We start from the raw sequence: 17,094 nt of genomic DNA, 5'->3' as shown, positions 1-17,094 counted from the left end.
TCATTTCTTCTTCTATTCCTCCTGACCCCTCTTCCTCCTGGCCCCTTCCCCCTCCTCTTCCTGTCCCCCTACTCTCCCTCCTCCCCTTCCCCTTCCTCTTCCTGACTCCCTCCTCCTCCTCCCCCCCCCCCCCCCCCCCCCCCCCCCCCCGCCCCGCTCCTTGTACTAAAGGTTAATATTTTAAAGCTTTCTTTTAAATTTTCTTGTAAGAATTTTTGCTTTCTGTGTGGTAGCACAGCATTCAGATTGAAGATTGTGTTTGGCATTAGAAAGAAAAAAAATTTCTTTTATGTAGCTGAACTTGCATATGGGTGACAAAGATAATGGAAAACCATTACTAGCCATTCATAATTCTACATAATGAAGGTAGCTTTTGAAATATGTTGCATTTCATAGTTTTTAAAAAATACTATTTTTGTATCTCCCTCCTTAGTTTGATCTTCAGTAATGGTTTGTATACTTGTCTACATTTTTCTTCTTTGTAGACTTTCTTGTGGAATCATGTTGTTGGTTTTCACTTTGCATATTCTAAAAATGTGATGAATTCCCTTCCCTAGCACCCACTCACTGACGTCACCAAGAAAATATGTGGTATTTATAAGTAGATATTGGGATCCATGGTTTGGTTCATTTTGTGCATGATATACTTGATAACATCTTTTAAAAATGGATGAAAATGTTTGGGATTCATTTGTTGATACTGCAGTGACTTTTTGGGTGAAGCCTTCTCTCTTCAGGTTATACAATTCTGTCTGTTAATTTTAACCTTTATGTGTGTATGTATGCGTGCATGTTCATGTTTGTGTTTTTCCTGTCAGTGTAACTCATTTGTACTCAGCCCTTTTTTAGTCTTTTTTATTTTTCCTGCCAATAGGTCATTAACACTCAGGAATTCTCATTGGCATTTGGTTTCCTTGTTCAGTGGAGAGAGAAGCTCAAAGGTGGCATCTTTCTAGCTCTTTATTATTGAGACTATCTAGGAACCTCTAGGTAGGCAGTTGGCGTGCACATATACAGGCACCCTACATTCCACAGGAGTGTGGCATAGGGTTCTCACTCATCAGGCTTTCCCTTCCACAGAGACAACTGGCAGGCAGCTGAAAGGACTGTGCAAGTGACGGGACTTTATCTGCAGTAGGTTCCCTTGAGGTAAGCGTTAGTTGCCCCTGTAGCACCAGATTATCGCAGTTCAGTTTCTTTCAGATTAGCACATGTATACGAAGGCCTTTAAAATGGCAGGTTTAGTTCTAGTCAAAGTGCAGTTTTCAAAAACCGCATCAAGAATATTTTTTACTTTATTTCTCCTGGACTTTGGAATATTCTTGATATTTCTATAAGATTCAGTATGTGCAGTAATTTCACATGTTCCTCTTTCATAATCTTTTATGTTATGAAGGATAATAAAATAATTTTAGATATTCTTCCTTTCTGTTAAGCAAATAAGCGCTTTTTATAGTTTTTTTTTGTAACAGTAATATGTAGTAAAAGACCACCTATATAAGATTTTCCATAGGTGATAAAGTGTTTTATGTTTTCAGTTACCTGTATTCCCAGTACAAGTTATAGGTTGAATATTTGGATTCTTTTAGAGAAATTAATCTATAAAGGTCCCATTCCCTTTAAAGAGTTCCATGGCAATATCTTTAGTTGAAATTTTTTAAGTTACATTACATGTACATAGATTTATATGTATAACAGTTTTGACATTGGGGCAGTAATAGAAAATCTTGAAAAATTGTTTCACTTTTGCTGTCCTATGTTCTGTATATGAGATTTTTATGCATTGATAGTTAAGTTTAGTGGCACAATATTTTGAATTTTCTACGATTGTATATTTTCCCTAAAATTTAAAGATGTGACTTTCATTATTATTGTTTTGTTCTACATTTCCATGTAAGAAGTTACTTATCTGGGAAACGAGTCTCAGAGTCTCAGGGTCTTATCTCTATAGTAGGTACCTTAATTAATGAGTGTCCTTGAGATAAAATTTCATATATATCAAAATAGAAGTGTTCATAGGTCATTATTTAAAGGCACTGGAAATAAACTGTCATGAAGTAAAAGTACTTCCTTTAAGGTACACTGAGTAGTAAAATTTAGGTAGTATTCCCTTGACTCCTGATATCATTTATTCTTTTGGTAATCTATTTTTTTATTACTATTTTGAGGGATGGAACCAAGGGCATTGAGCCTACCAGGCAACTAATCTACTCCTTAGCTACATTTCCAGCTCCCTAATATATTTTTTAAATAATAGCTTTTGTGCCAGGAGTGGTGGTGCATGTCTTTAATCCCAGCACTCGGGAGGCAGATGCAGGCAGATCTCTGTGAGTTCGAGGCCAGCCTGGTCTCCATAGTGAATCCAGGCCAGCTGCGGCTACAGGCAGACCCTGTCTAAAAACCAACCAACCAAAAAAGACCAAAAAAATACAGCTTTTGTTTCTCTGAGTAAATAGTACTTGAAGATTGACTTGTTTAATTAGCTGTCCTCTCTCACCGAACCATACCCTAACCTCAGTTATTTTTTAACTTTTCTTTCTGACATTTATTTCTAAATTTTAATAGAAGTAGTGTGCACACCCTGTTTTGGTTTATTAGTTGGACATATCTGTTTACTCTTAGTACTTAGGATTTTAACTCACCCATGCCCGTCCTTCCATTCAGACTTCCAGAATCATTCTGTCTTCTTATTAAACCTGAAAAGAAGCACCTGAGAGTGAATGTCAGGTTGATTGTATACTTTAATTTACTTTTTTTATTTCAGTTCATCTGCAAATTACTTGATATATGAATTTGATTTGTTTCTAGACATAGAATTATAGAATTAAAAAACAGTTTTAGGGCTGGGGAGTTGTCTCAATCAGTAAAGTGTTTATTATACAAAAATGAGGACCTGAGTCTGAATTTACAGCACCCACATGAAATGCTAGGCCTAGTGGTGCGCCTATAACCCCAGCGCTAGTGAAAGGGGGTTAGACCTTTAGAGCTTGCTGGCCAGCTACTTGAGCCAGTCATTGAGCTCCAGATTCAGTGAGAGACCCTGTCTCAAAAACTGAGGTAGCAAATGACTAGGCAAGACAACCAACATTTACTTCTGGCTTCTGCATACAAACGTACACCTGCACACACATACACCACACTCAAATAAACATTTTCCTCTTGGTAGTGTGGTAATCTGCTAAGTGTAAAGGTGCTGGTTTTGTTTTATCTTACTTTACCTCACTCTAGGTATATTAAACAGGCTTCAAAAATTCAGTATAAGCTTGTATTGCAGATCAGTTATCTTCTAGTCTAGTCCAACCACAGAATATAAGAATGAATAAGACTCCATCTCTGCCTTCAGATGAAATCAGTATTTGGGGGGCAGACAGGTACTTAGCACTGTTCATGAGCAGTGTGGGCTGTACTGTAACAGATACAAGTACAAGGTACTATGAGAGCAAAGAGTAAGCACCCTCCAATTCTGCCTGCAAGGGAAAGTAAGACAAAGAAAAAGAGCCGTGTTATTGAGAGACTGAGTTCATCCCGAGGATAAGGCAAAGTGAGAGAAGGCATGCTGAGGGTTTGTAGTGTTTTTATTTTTGTATGGAAGCATGGCAAGGTTAGTTACTGAGATATGGTAGTGATTCTCAGTCCTAGCCCACCAGAGAAACATTTAAGAAATACCAAGCAGCCTAGCTGATTTCAGTAGTTAGCAATCTTCTGGTATGTGGAGACAGGCAGGAATGGTAGAAGAGGCAGAGGTCACATCTTGAAGGGCCTTGCATTTCATGGTAAGGAACTGGGATTTTAGATGATGGTTCCCACTTATCACAGTATAGAGGATGGAATTTGAGGGAGGGGAACCCTGAGTTACAAAGATGACTTCGTGAAGCAATTTTGCCTTCTTTTCAAAACTTCGAGCCTCTCAGCTTTAATATTAGGAGATGCTTTGAGAGAGGCTCTAATTGTCCTACTGTTCTCAAGCTTGGCTGGTAGACTCTGCTTTTCATTTTAGATTCTTTGTTTACTGAGAAGTTACTAAGACTTTCATCACCCAGGGCCATGCTTGTCAGACTTCAGTGTGCAAATGAATCACTTAGGTCAGAAGGTTGGTAACTTTTTTTTTTTTTTTTTGGTAAGCGCTTACATTCTACTAGATTAAAAAAGAAATAAGAGTTTGATAATACTGAGTAAAAAAAGGAAGGGGAATGTGCCTAGGATGATTAAAAGTTATCTTGCTTTAGTGCCTTTGAGATAGGCAACATAGAAGGTAGAATTGAATTCTGGATGATCTTGAGTTTACCTATCTATGGGATGACCATGTAGAGCTGGAGCTGGAGGTAGCAGAAGCTTATCTGTATCTTAGCTAAAGGTCAGACCAGAGATGAAGATCTAGGAGTCTTTTGCCATGGGTGTTTATAAAGGTATCTACATCTGAAACTGTAGACTGAAATTCCTAGAAGTTCCTGAGACTGTTGTCAAGGGGGTCCTCACGGTCAGAAATACTTGTTTATAGCAGTGCTGACATATTACTTGCCTTTTTCCCCCTCCTTTTATTTTCTTACAAGTTTATAGAGAACATTTCCAGGGGCCATATATGTGATACATGGTGACATCTTACTGATGTATGCCCCAATGTAGCAAAAATCTTGAAATGATAATACTGATAGTTGTAACCCACCCAAATAGTAGCTGTTTAGGGCTTCTGTTTTTTGTTATTTTGGATTTTTTTTTTTTTTTTTTTTTTTTTTGGTTTTTTTTTTTTTTTGGTTTTTTTTTTTTTTTGTCTTTTTGAGACAGGCTCTCCCTATAGCCCCAGCTGGCCTGGAACTCACTATGTAGAACAGGCTGGCCTTGAACTCATAAAGGTCTGCTTGCCTCTGCCTCTCAAGTGCTGGGATTAAAGATGTGTGCTACCATGCCTGGCTGCTTCTGTATTTTTCTAACTGTTGTGACAAGAGTAACTGAGCAATATAAGGAAGGAAGGCAGCAAGGCTGCAATAGCAGCCATAGCATTGGCAGAAATCTGAGACAGCTGGTCAGATTGTGTCCACTAGCAGAAAGCAGAGAGAGGTGAACACTGATACTCAGCTCCTTTCTCCTTTTTATTTAGTCAGGGGTCTTGACTCAAGGAATGATGACATGTACACTCAGCCAAACCTCTCTGGAAACACTTCACAGACACACAGAGAAGTTTGTCCCCTAGATGATTCTAAAGCCCATCAAGTTGACAATCATGGTTAACCATCACAGGGTCCTCAGCAACATTTAGGAGTTACAGTGGGGTCATGAGACCTAGAAATTTAAAAACTGCTTCTATAAATGAACTCACCCCAGTAATTGTTTAGTGATAAGAAATGTGGTGTGCTAAACAAAGACGAGTTCCCTTTTCTGATGGGTAGACAGTGGGAAGAAAACTAGGAGAAAGTGAGAAGAGAATAGTGACTAAATTAGGGAACAACTGTAAAAAGCCACTAAGAGTCTAGTAGATTATGGGGAACAAAGATGCCAGATGTCAGCTGTGAAAGAGTGACTGGAAAGTGATCAAATAGCAACAGCAAACATTGACTGCTTTTGACAGCATTTTGAATCAAACAGGTTTGATTCGTTGTGCATAAAGGAGAGGATCCTAGCAGCATTGGGGTTAGGAAGGTGCTGAAGAAGGAAGAAAAGATAGAGACCCTGCCAAACATTTTTTCTTGGAAGGAGTGCAAATGGGTATAGTTCATGCACTAGATGGGCTAGGTTAGTCGTAGGCAGGAAGGACTAGGACCATTCATTCCTGTGTATTGACGGTAGATAGATAGGATATCTGGTAGCCTTTTTGCTTTCTCTCAATACTGGGGAGTAAACCTAAAGCTATATGTAAGCACTTTGCTATTGAGCTATATCCCCAGCCCTGTTTTTCTGTTTTAAAGTAGAAGAGCAAATATATTTTACAATTGAGAAATGGTTAAAATTTCTTGAGTGATATCATCATATAACCTGAATTTAAAATTAAGGTGTATACTTTATCTGTGGTTTAGTTTTAAGAGGAGAAGGGCAGAGAGTAGATTTCTTCGTTATTTTCGTGTCTCAGAACCTACTTTGAGCTACCTATTTGCAGTTCCTAAGCACAAAAACCTTCCTTTCTGAATTCTTTCTGCAATCTGTACAGTTGCTGTCCTCACCCCATCTTAGCTCAGGGTACAAAGATAAGCCACCTATTTTTTGTAGCTGATTAGGAATTTATGATTATTAATACCATTAACATTGCTCCTCCATACTCTGCTTCGGGTGTCCTAGAGTTTATTTCTCTGGCTTTGCTTATTTCTTCCCCTTTTTTCTTTTGGTTACCAAGCTATAACCCTTTATCCACTGGTCTTGAACATAGTGTTTATGTTCTATATATTTTGGGATTTTTATTTTTTATATTACTTAGCTTTAAGGATTTTAAACTAAAGTTAACACAGATACTAAGGCAGTTATTGAGCTCTGAGTGTTCCTTATATTTAATCTTGTTATATATACATTCTGAACTCTTTCCTTCCACTTCCTCTTTTACTATTTCTTTCCCTTCTTTTCCTCTCCCCTCACTTCCAAGTAATTGATACACACACACACACACACACACACACACACACACACACACACACACACACACACACACACACACAGAGAGAGAGAGAGAGAGAGAGAGAGAGAGAGAGAGAGAGAGAGAGCAGAAGACATAGGATCTTATTTACCAGCCTCCTTCCTTGGCCCCAAGTAGTTGACTACATGCCAGTGCCACTACACCTTGCTTAGACTTTTCTAGGGCTTCCTTTTCATGCTCTTAATAGTGGTTAGCCAAAATGCTCCTCCATGAACACAGAGGCACACTTAGAGTATAAGCTGTGTTCTGTTCTCAAATACAGGCAACACTTGACTGACTTTAGGGGTTTTAGATCGATTTTTTTTAAATTTGAATAAATTTTTATTTGTTTAAAATGTTTTTCTTATAACTTGACAACCTTTTTTGGTCTGAGTAAACAGTAAGGAAAAGGTGAACTTAAAATGAATTTAGTCATAAATAAGTTGGAAAGTTTTATTTTTATACTGATTTCCCTAATTGCCTTGCTTCTGCTTTTATTTTATTTAAATATGTTCAGTTTTGAAGGTGTTAGGCATCTAGCATTGTGCCCTCTCCAGTTTTCAAAATTACTTTTTGTATCCCATAGCCTAAATTATTTTCTGAAGTGTTTTAGTCTGATAAATGATGTTTGTGGTGTTCTTGATTGGTTCCTCTGTCTTTATCTTTCTATTAGAAGTATTCTCTCACTTTACTTCTTACCAACAATCTTCAACTCTTTATGTCAGTTGTTTTTCTAAGACATAAAGTAGTGTTGCTCTGCAGTTGCTGTACATACAATAACTGTTGTCTTGAAGGTGAGTGCTATGCAGTAGAAGCAGTGTTTTATACTAGTAACAGATACTTCACATTTCTTGTTGGAGGAATGTTAACTTTGTTAAGTCTTTCTAACCGATAGTCAAAATGAATGAATGGTTTAAAAAATTCCTGTGAAATGCCTAGAATTTCTTTGTAACTCTTCTTTGATTTAAAAAGAGAAAAGTATATTTATCTTAACACAGTGCAATAAAGGATGTATACTTAATAAGGGACTATTGTTGATAGAAAATCAAATGTGGCATATTGCTAGTGTTCTCGCTTGCCTGAATATGTGCATGGTTAGTTTCCTAAAAGGGGATGGAGGGGAGTGAGCCATAAGCCAAATGTGAATCAAATGTGTGTTCTGTACATTGATTTCTATAGAAATGAGAAGTGTAGCTGGGCATGGTGCCACATGCCTTTGATCCCAGCACTCAGGAGGCAGAGGCAGGTAGATCTCTTGTTAGTTCAAGGCCAGCCTGGTCTACATAGTGAGTTCTAGGCCAGCTCGGGAGACACCTGTCTCAAAAAGAACAAAAAAAAAAAAAAAAAAAAAAAAAAAAAAAAAAGTAAAGAAAGAAAGAAATGAGAAGTGTGTGTATATTAGTCACCTGGGAAGGTTTTTTCCCCAAATGTAAGTACCTAACTTCTCTGCTTGGAAATTCTCATATGCTCTTATCTAGGTAATGCTGGTTTCTTCACATTCTAAAATCTTGAATGAATGGATTTCTAAGCGTTGACTTAGCAAGCAAACAAAAACCTGTTAAATATCCTCTATAAAAGTTGTGTGATGTGATTGACTTACTGTTCTTAAGGCAAAAAAAAAAGAGCCTGAGCTTACTAGAAAGGAAAAATGACAGATCATTTTAATTATAAAGACATGTTTTTTAAGTAATTTGCCCACAGTCACACACATGGCAGGTTAGTGGTTAAAATTCTAATTCAAAAGCTTCTATCTTATTGTAAAGTGATGCTCTCAATTGCAGTACTATGTGGCACTCTATTCTTACAGCTAAGGTAGTATGGGACTTATTAGATAATTAATTAGCCTGTTCAAAAATGGTATTTGGGGGCACAATGTTTAGCTTCAAGATAATTTATAATAATTGTCAGATATGCCAGTCTGAGTAATCTCTGGGCACATCACAAGTGTTTAGTCTTACACATGCTACTTTTAGATTGAATTTTAAGGGTGCTGAGCTCAAGTTGACACTACTCAGAATTTTGTTTTCAATATTTTATTCTTTAGTACAGTTTTAAAGATAGCAGAAAGATGCAATTTTATGACAGCAAAAAGCTGTGACTATTTTGCTAATTTTCTTTAATTCCCATTTTCTAAAAATAACTGAGTACCCATGGCAACCCAGTGCCCAGTGAACTCGTTATAACCTAATTCATTTTTTGCTATATGTCACAATTTTGGTCTTTAGTTGTAATGGAAGATTACCCACTCCCCAACACACATAATTAAAAACTTTTTGGTCTTTTTGAGACAGGATATCCCTATACCCAGCTGGCTTGGAACTCACTTTGTAGACCAGGCTGGCCTGGAACTCACAGAGATCCACTTGCCTCTGCCTCAAGTGCTGGGATTAAAGGCGTGAGCCATCACGCTGGGCTAGGAGTAATATTCTTAATTTTAGAGATTCTGTAATGTGCACATTATTACTTTATATAGCTAAGCCTGTTCCCTGTCCCAATGATATATCAAATATCAGAAATCATTTCTAAAGCTTTTTAAAAATAAAGATTATTTCGGTGTTTTTCTCAAGCTAGTTAAATTTGAAATGGGGACTCCAGCATAAACTTTAAGGGAGCTGGAGACATGGCTCAGCAGTTAAGAGCACTGGCTGCTCTTGCAGAGGACCCAGGTTCAGTTTCAAGCATCCACATGGTGGCTGACAACCATTTGCAACTCCAATTTCAGGGGATCCCATGCCCTCTTCTGACCTACAAGCATTGCATTTCATGGGTGCACTTACATACATGCAGGCAATACATTCATACACATAAAATAAAAATAATAAAAAAATTAAAGTTTTTGTAAATTATTGAAAATCATTGCCGTAGATATTTGATAGAACTGTCAAAATATGACAAAAAAATACCCCCCCATGGAGATTGTTGTGCTGCTGTAGAGAAAACAATCTCTCTCTCTCTCTCTCTCTCTCTCTCTCTGGGAATTGAACCCAGGGCTTCGTGTGTCCTAGGCAAATGCCCCACTACTGAGTTACATTCCTAGCTCGCAATAATACTACTTATTCATTATATACAGGTCTTGAAATGTTGGTGAGCATTCTCATAAAGTACTATTGTATTTATTACCTTTGAAATTAAAATTTTAATTGTGTATGTTCTACAAATCATCTTAGCCAAAGGCTGAGAAGCAATTAATTGTGTATTTTCTGTGACACGGCATTTATAGTTAAAAGTATCACAGAAATTGTGTGTGAGTGTGTGTGTGTGGTGTGTGTGTGTGTCTAGGAACTTGTGTTTAAGATATTTCCTGTAGGGTATGTACGAGTTACGTTTCATGGGTGTCACAATGGTATAAAAGTTGAAATCACTGTTCTAAATTTTACTATTGTAATTGCTCTGAAAATGCTAATACTTCTAGGATAAATTATCTTAAGTTACTACTTCCCAAACCCACCCAATTCATTCCTAACAACTGATCTATATGATCTATATGGCTATTTTATTCTGCTTTCGTGACTTGAAAGCTGTTGACAAGATAATATGAATAAGGGAGAAAGTTCAGTTTGATTCTAATTTTTTGGTACATTCTACTTAAAGGGAAAGATAGAGAAAGAACAATGTCAACAATGTTACATAAGAGTAAGAAAATGGCAAAATTACTCTTCACCAATATTGAAAACTTAGTATGCTCTTTATAATATACAGAAACTCAGATTTAAGTGACCTAAGTAGATAGGAGCTTAATAAAAATTGAGAGTGAACATCTGTATCAGTATTATATTTTTTTTGGTGCCAGTGTGGTTGTGGATGCTGAACATGTATAAACAAGTAAAATCCTTGAGCTTCAAAATGTGAACTGGCACACTTTAGGTTTACCTGTAAAACAGTCCACATTTGGATTGGGTGATTACCCATTTCCTTCTTGTTGGTGCTCTGCCATCTTTAATATTATATATTGTCTAATAAAGACAACAGTATAAAACAGACTGCTCTAAAATTGCTGGTGTGTTTATTAGATTTATCTAGAACAGCAGAGAAATACTCTTATTTGATGAAAAGATTCCAAAATATGACATACATAAACTTTTTTGCAGTAGGTATTGAAGTCAGCAATGTAACAGAGATCTTTGAGGGATAAAGGTTTAAACAAAGATTTCCAGATAATAGTTGTTAATTATTAAAGTTTTGACTCTTCTAATTCTAGGTCATACTAGGTGAAAATTATTTTTGAATTAGAATGTCCATATTTCATGATGAGAACATTATTTTACATTGACTATTTTTGTTAAGAGTCCAGGTTTACATATTCATCTCAGTGCTGTTTTGGATAAGTGCCATTAAGTAACAAGACATTTCTCCAGCATTATCTTGTCTCAATTCAGTTCCACAAATTTTGCCTTGAAATGTGATTGAAATTTAAACACTATTCTTATCAACTAATGCAAAAATTTGCCATGACATTTGTTCATATTATACTAATCATCCTTGAATTTGATACCAGAATATGAATGACTCAAATAGCCAATGAATTATATTTTTAACTCAGTCTTTGGCTAGATGAATTTTTCATTGAAGATATTTAATATTAGTGCAACTTTTCTTTGTGTTTTAAAGTATTTTCTTGTTGAGCTAAAAAAATTAAATATACCCCCCTGTTATCTATAGTGATTTTGGTAAGATTTTATCTGACTTTTGTTGACTGTTTAGTCAGGCTTTGTTAAATCTCGGTAAGGTAGAGAGAGATAGATACTGCAGTATCTACTTTGCCTTTTTCCATTGATGTAATATTTCTTCACAGTGTGATAATTTTCTGTAATGTGTTTGTGCTGATAATTTTAAAATTCTCTCATCTGAAACTTGTACAGATATAATCCATAATGATGTGTGTCCCTCATTTTGTGGTAGTGTTAGGATTCCTTTTTTCTTACCTTTGATTTTGTTTACATTAAAGAAAGACAAATTCATCTTTAACATAAACCAAGAAGCCACATGATTAGCTGTAAGAACTTCAAGAAACACCTGTTTCAAATGAAAGTGTAACTTTAGCTTAATTACATCACTTCTTGGGTGCTTTAAATTTGCATTTGTTTTTGAACAGATTTTCAACTGCTAGAAAATACTGTGTAAGTTCATAATATGTAAGTTCAAATGTCTTGACACATTTAATTGCCAGAGTAGCCAGTCTCAAACCTGGAATTTACAAAGCTATATTGTCTTTTCTCCATTTTCTCTGAACCACTGTGCCACTGTGTATTGGAATTCTTGGGCCGTTTATAATCACATATTCTTTTCACCTCACTTTAAAGCTAATCCAACTATTTTGCCTTCTATTTTAATCTTTTGAGAGAAAATAAAGAATGAAAGAAAAAAGGACAATGTACTAAGCAAGGGCAATGATAAGTGAAATGGCTCTGTATGAAGTATTTGATCTATGTAAATTTTAAACCTTAAATACATATATGGGTGGTATTATTGATGTCCCCTGGATTTTTTCAGAAATATCACCGATTGTAATCAGTTTTTCAGATATTTTTCTAAAAGTCAGAAACTATTTTCTTCAAAAGAAATCTCATAGAAGCTTAGTGTATATTAAAATAAGTGATACTGTTTACCATGGTTAGTGGAGGGTGGTGGAGGATGTGTCTCTGTAGGCTAGAGCCTTAGCCCATCCGTCACTTTTTTCCTCTCCTTTCCCTTTAATTATTTCTGGAGCACAACTTCTCCCTCAAGACATCTGTGGAACACAGTTTGAAAATTGCCAATATTATTCTGAATTTTTTTTTGTCAGTGATGAACCACCTCTGTGGTTAAGTATTTGGTGAATTTCTTCATATCCTCCTAAATTCTAAATCCCCCTGCCCCAGTTCTAAATCCCCAAACAGATCTGTGTACAAATGAGTGACTCAGAATTGGTAGTGATAGACTTCATTGAGGGTTTTTGTTTGTTTACTATCAATGTTCACATTATGTAAATTCAAAACCAAAAAATGTTTCAAAGTACATTTGTCCTAAAGGTTGGTAGTGGCCTAGACTACAGGTTTTGTGGATGCTGTAATCTCTACATTGTGCCATGTAATTGAAGTTTTGAAACAAAGTACATGGAAAAATGAAATGATAATAGGATAGTCATTCACATAAAGAGAATTGATTGGGGTGACAGACATCATTGAGTACCAAGTATATTGCAGGTACTGTATTCTCAGTGTACTCTTTATTGAATCTTGCATTTCTACTATACCTACAGTATCACATTTTAAATTGATAAGAAAATTGATTCATGGGTTAAGTAACATGACAGTGAATATAGTAAAAAATGGATGAAGAGTTTGATTGTTGGTCTGTTTCTTCAGAAACCCATGATACTGGACTTTTTAGGATCTTATATTCCATTTATATTGACGGAATAACTCCAAATGTGCCCGCATAAACAAAGTGAGAGGTCAATACAAGGGAGAAATGTTAGGATATGGGTGAAAAAGATTTAAGGTTCCTGGAGAGGGAGAAGGTCTGCATGCAGTGGAGACCTACACTTTCTGGCTAACTTAAGTGTGTCTAGGCTTTACACCCTCCCTCTGAAGAACTTTGTACAGTCGTTCTGGATCTTACTACCTGTTTCCAACATATTATACATTAAAATCCTAAACATTTTAACTTATGCTGTTTTCTTTGCTCAGGTTCCCATCTCATTTGAGATAAACCTCTGGGCTTCTTTGCTGTAATTGTGACACTGCCATCCCGCCTCCTTTAAATGAAGTGAAATTTTCCCCAAAGGGATGGTCCATTAATTGTATTTGCAGGAAAAAAAAACCTTTACCAAGTACTTTATATGCCTTTCAAAAACAACTGTGACTATTCTAAAGTGCTGATTCAGTGAAATATTTAATGAATGTTATCCCAAATTTGAGAATTTACACATAACACAGCATCAGCATCATCTTGCCCCTATCATCTTTTGATAGTCAGTATTAACACCTTAATGTTTCTGAGATGCTTTTCCCTAAAGAAATCTATGTGTGGATACTCCCCTCCGCTCCTGTTTAATGTAGCATTTCCAGCCTGTCACTGAACCTGTGTTGCTTGGAGTATACTTTAGAATAGATTATGCGGGTCATTTAGAACATATTTCTTTTAATTTTCTAATTAAAGAAATTGCTAATTCCAGAACCAAGCAAGGTGGTGCACACCTTTAGTCCCAGCACCTGGGAGACAGAAGCAGGCAGACCTCTGTGAGTTCAAGGCCAGCTGGGGCTACAGGGAGACCCTCTCTCAAAAAAGACAGACAAATGAAGGAAGGAAGGAAGGAGGGAGGGAGGGAGGGAGGGAGGGAAGGAAGGAAGGAAGGAAGGAAGGCAGGAAGGAAGGAAGGAAGGAAATTGCTAATTCCAGTGTAACTTTCAGAATTTTTTTTTGTGATTTAAAAAGAAATTATTTAAAATAGCCAAGATTTAAGATAGAATTCAAGTAAGATCTTGCCTTACTGATTTTTAGATGTTAAATTATATTTGTTGGCATAAATTATTGGAAAGGGGCTGGAGAGATGGCTCAACAGTTAAGAGCACTGATTGTTCTTGCAGAGGACCCGGGTTTGATTCCCAGCACCCACATGGCAACTACAAACCATCCTTAACTCCAGTTCCAGGGGAATCCAAGGCCTTCTTCTGACATCCACGGCATTGCATGACATGGGTGTACTCATGCATGCAGGCAATACACTCATACACATAAAAATAATATAAATAAAATACATATTTTTTTAATTATTGGAAAGGACATAAATAAATTATTTGGGGGGACCTGGTTTTTTTTTTAATATACATTTAGGATTCTTCATAAAATTGTTAATAAATTTTAATTTGTTGATATTTTTAATTTTAGGAAAACTAGAAGTTTTTTTTATTAAATTTATGTAATTGTGACAGTGAACTCAACTAATGAACTATCTACCCTAAATTGCCAGTATATCAGGCCTCACCTGACCCCCTACAAAAGTAGATTGACAGGGTTTTCTTAAAATCTTTGGTTTGTGTGGCCAGGCGTGCTGATGCACGCCTTTAATCCCAGCACTCGGGAGGCAGAGGCAGGCGGATCTTTGTGAGTTCAAGGCCAGCCTGGTCTACATAGTGAGTTTCAGGACAGCTGGGGCTACAGGGAGACCCTGTCTCAAAAAGACCAAAAAAAAATCTTTGGTTTGTTAGGTGAAATGTAGTAGGTATTGTATAATGTTTAATTGTAAACAATAACATTGAAATACCTTCTAGTTAATTTACTTCTTCATGCAGGACATGTAGCTGTTAAGTAGAGAAATTTAAAGAACATTTGGGCCTTTGGGCTGCACAAAACTAAATTTTATTCTGGCTCTGTAGCACCAGTAGTGTTAACCTGCAGTAAGTTATTTAATTCATGTGTTTCTCAAGTAATAACTACAAGCTAGGCCCTGGAATGAGAGGGTGAAATGGAAAGAAGATACACTGCTTCCTCTGTACAGAACTCAAAGCTAGTAATATTCAGTACAGCCTTACTAAATCTGTTACCATGTTGGTAGAATGGAAATGAAAGAACTTAAAACTCCCAGGATACTTAGAGGAACAGATAGGCTCAATAAATAGTAGGTTGCATATTGCTTTTCTTGCTAGTTAAGCTTAAGACCTACTCAGAGACATAAAAATCAGGATCAGAGTCATCTTTGTTCAGTGACCACAGCACTTAAAAAAGTTGATATTGTTTCCTAATAGGATTCACTCTTTCTTTCAGATATTCCTTGAGCTCCTATTAAGTTCAGGAATTGTTTACAATGTTTAGAATTTGAGGGCCTAGAACTGTCATCTGTGCCTTTAATTAATTTAACTCTTGCCTTTAATTCTTGAAAGAAAATAGTTTATCACACTTTATAAAAATTTGTTTGGGACTGGAGAAATGGCTCAGTGGTTAAGAGCACTGGCTGTTGTTACAGCCCAGCACCTACATGGCTGCTAACAACCTTCTGTAGATCCAATTCCAGGGGATCCTACATTGTCTGACTGACACAAGTGCACTTATATACATGCAGGCAATACACTCATACACTTGAAATTTAAAAAAAATTTAATTACATTAAAAAATTGTTTGTTGTATTTGAAGACACTTATGTGCATTCAAGGAACAAACATAATTTATGAGAACAGAGCCACTATCTAGAGTAGGGGCCTGCAAAATTCTATAAAAGGCCAGGTAGTTCATACTGGATGGCTGTACTGTCTGTGTTGCTGCTAGCTGCTTAGCTTTGCTGTTAATATGAAAGTAGCTTTGTAAATGAATGTGTATGCTGCCCTCCAATAAAACCATATCATGGACACAGAAATTTGAATTCCTTATAATTTTCACATCACAAACTAATCTAGGTTTGAAATCATTTAGAAAATGCCGTTTTAAAAATGTAAAAACTACACTCAGATCATGGACTGTACAAAACAGGTGTCCAGAGCCGACCCATTGGCCATACTTTGCTGACTACTGGGTTAGGGTATAGCCTATGAATTTACTATAATTGTTTTTGGATAATACTTGCCAGGTATTCAAGTGAATGTTCTTTTTTAGTGGGTGTTGAATGTCAGTTTGCATTCCTCCCCCATTCTCTCATTGAAGTCTGCTTTTTATAGACTAAATATATATGAATAATAGAAAACAATAAAAAGTTAAGGTAATCCCCCTTCCCCCATTGACTTAAGAATTTGAAGCACTAATTATTCTCAGCTTTCTCATTTCCCCATAGTCAAATTCTATAAATGTGAATTTCAGGTTATATCTTCTAAACAAATTGCATGTCAATAGCTACATTAATGTCCTATGGGCACTGTTGAACACTTTATTTGGCCTTAAAAGCAAAGATTTTTGTATTGACAGTAATAATTTTATATATTAAAACCATAATTTAAAATTATGTTAACTTATTTTCTTTAGACACCAGAGAAGAAACAATCTGAATCATCCAGGGGAAGAAAAAGGAAAGCAGAAAATCAGAATGAAAGTAGTCAGGGTAAGCAAAATGCCGTCTCCCTTCAGAGCTGTAGGCATTTACATTTAATTACTCTGATTCTTAACCAATGGCTTTATGGTTTTGTGGCTTCTGTGTCTATCATATACTTTCTGCATTTATAATTGTTAGGGCTGTACTTTGCATAGGAAAAACTGAAGACCTGAAACCGTAGTCTTTTTGTACTATATGTAGTTAATTTAATGTTTTCACTGTTTGAGGGCTTTTAAACAATTTTTAATTTTTTTAAATTTTATCTGTATGAATGCTATGCCTGAAAATGTGTAAGTGCACCTGTGTTGTGTAGTATCCATGGAAGACAGACAGAAGAGAATGTTATATCCCCTGGAACTGGAGTTACAGACAGTTGTTAACCACCATGTGGGTGCTGGAATTTGTACCCAGGTTCTCTGCAAGAACAACCACTGCTCTTAACCACTGAGCCTGCTCTTGACCACTGAGCCATCTCTCCAGCCCCAAGCATTGTTGAGCTTTT

The 17,094-nt window shown here is 36.3% G+C and overlaps 1 protein-coding gene across 2 annotated transcripts in view; it reads left to right on the top strand.

Annotated features, from left to right (window-relative positions):
• The window catches only part of Tlk1 (tousled like kinase 1), a 125,929-nt gene that overhangs the window by 49,388 nt on the left and 59,447 nt on the right, over positions 1–17,094 (top strand). The window contains exons 1-2 of one of the 2 annotated variants that reach the window (XM_029557258.1): positions 1,081–1,149; positions 16,526–16,601. Coding sequence is in view for 1 of the 2 variants with exons in the window: in XM_008855241.3 (XP_008853463.1) it covers positions 16,526–16,601 (76 nt within the window). In the remaining variant the exon portion in view is untranslated. Of the gene's footprint in view, positions 1–1,080; positions 1,150–16,525; positions 16,602–17,094 lie in introns of those variants that run through there. The other variant, XM_008855241.3, reaches the window with a different exon arrangement.

This window comes from Nannospalax galili, unplaced genomic scaffold (assembly GCF_000622305.1).
Source record: "Nannospalax galili isolate Female #2095 unplaced genomic scaffold, S.galili_v1.0 scaffold346, whole genome shotgun sequence".
NCBI lineage: Eukaryota > Metazoa > Chordata > Mammalia > Rodentia > Spalacidae > Nannospalax > Nannospalax galili.
Note: the sequence above shows the minus strand (reverse complement) of the source record. Positions and strands in the feature narration are given on the sequence as shown.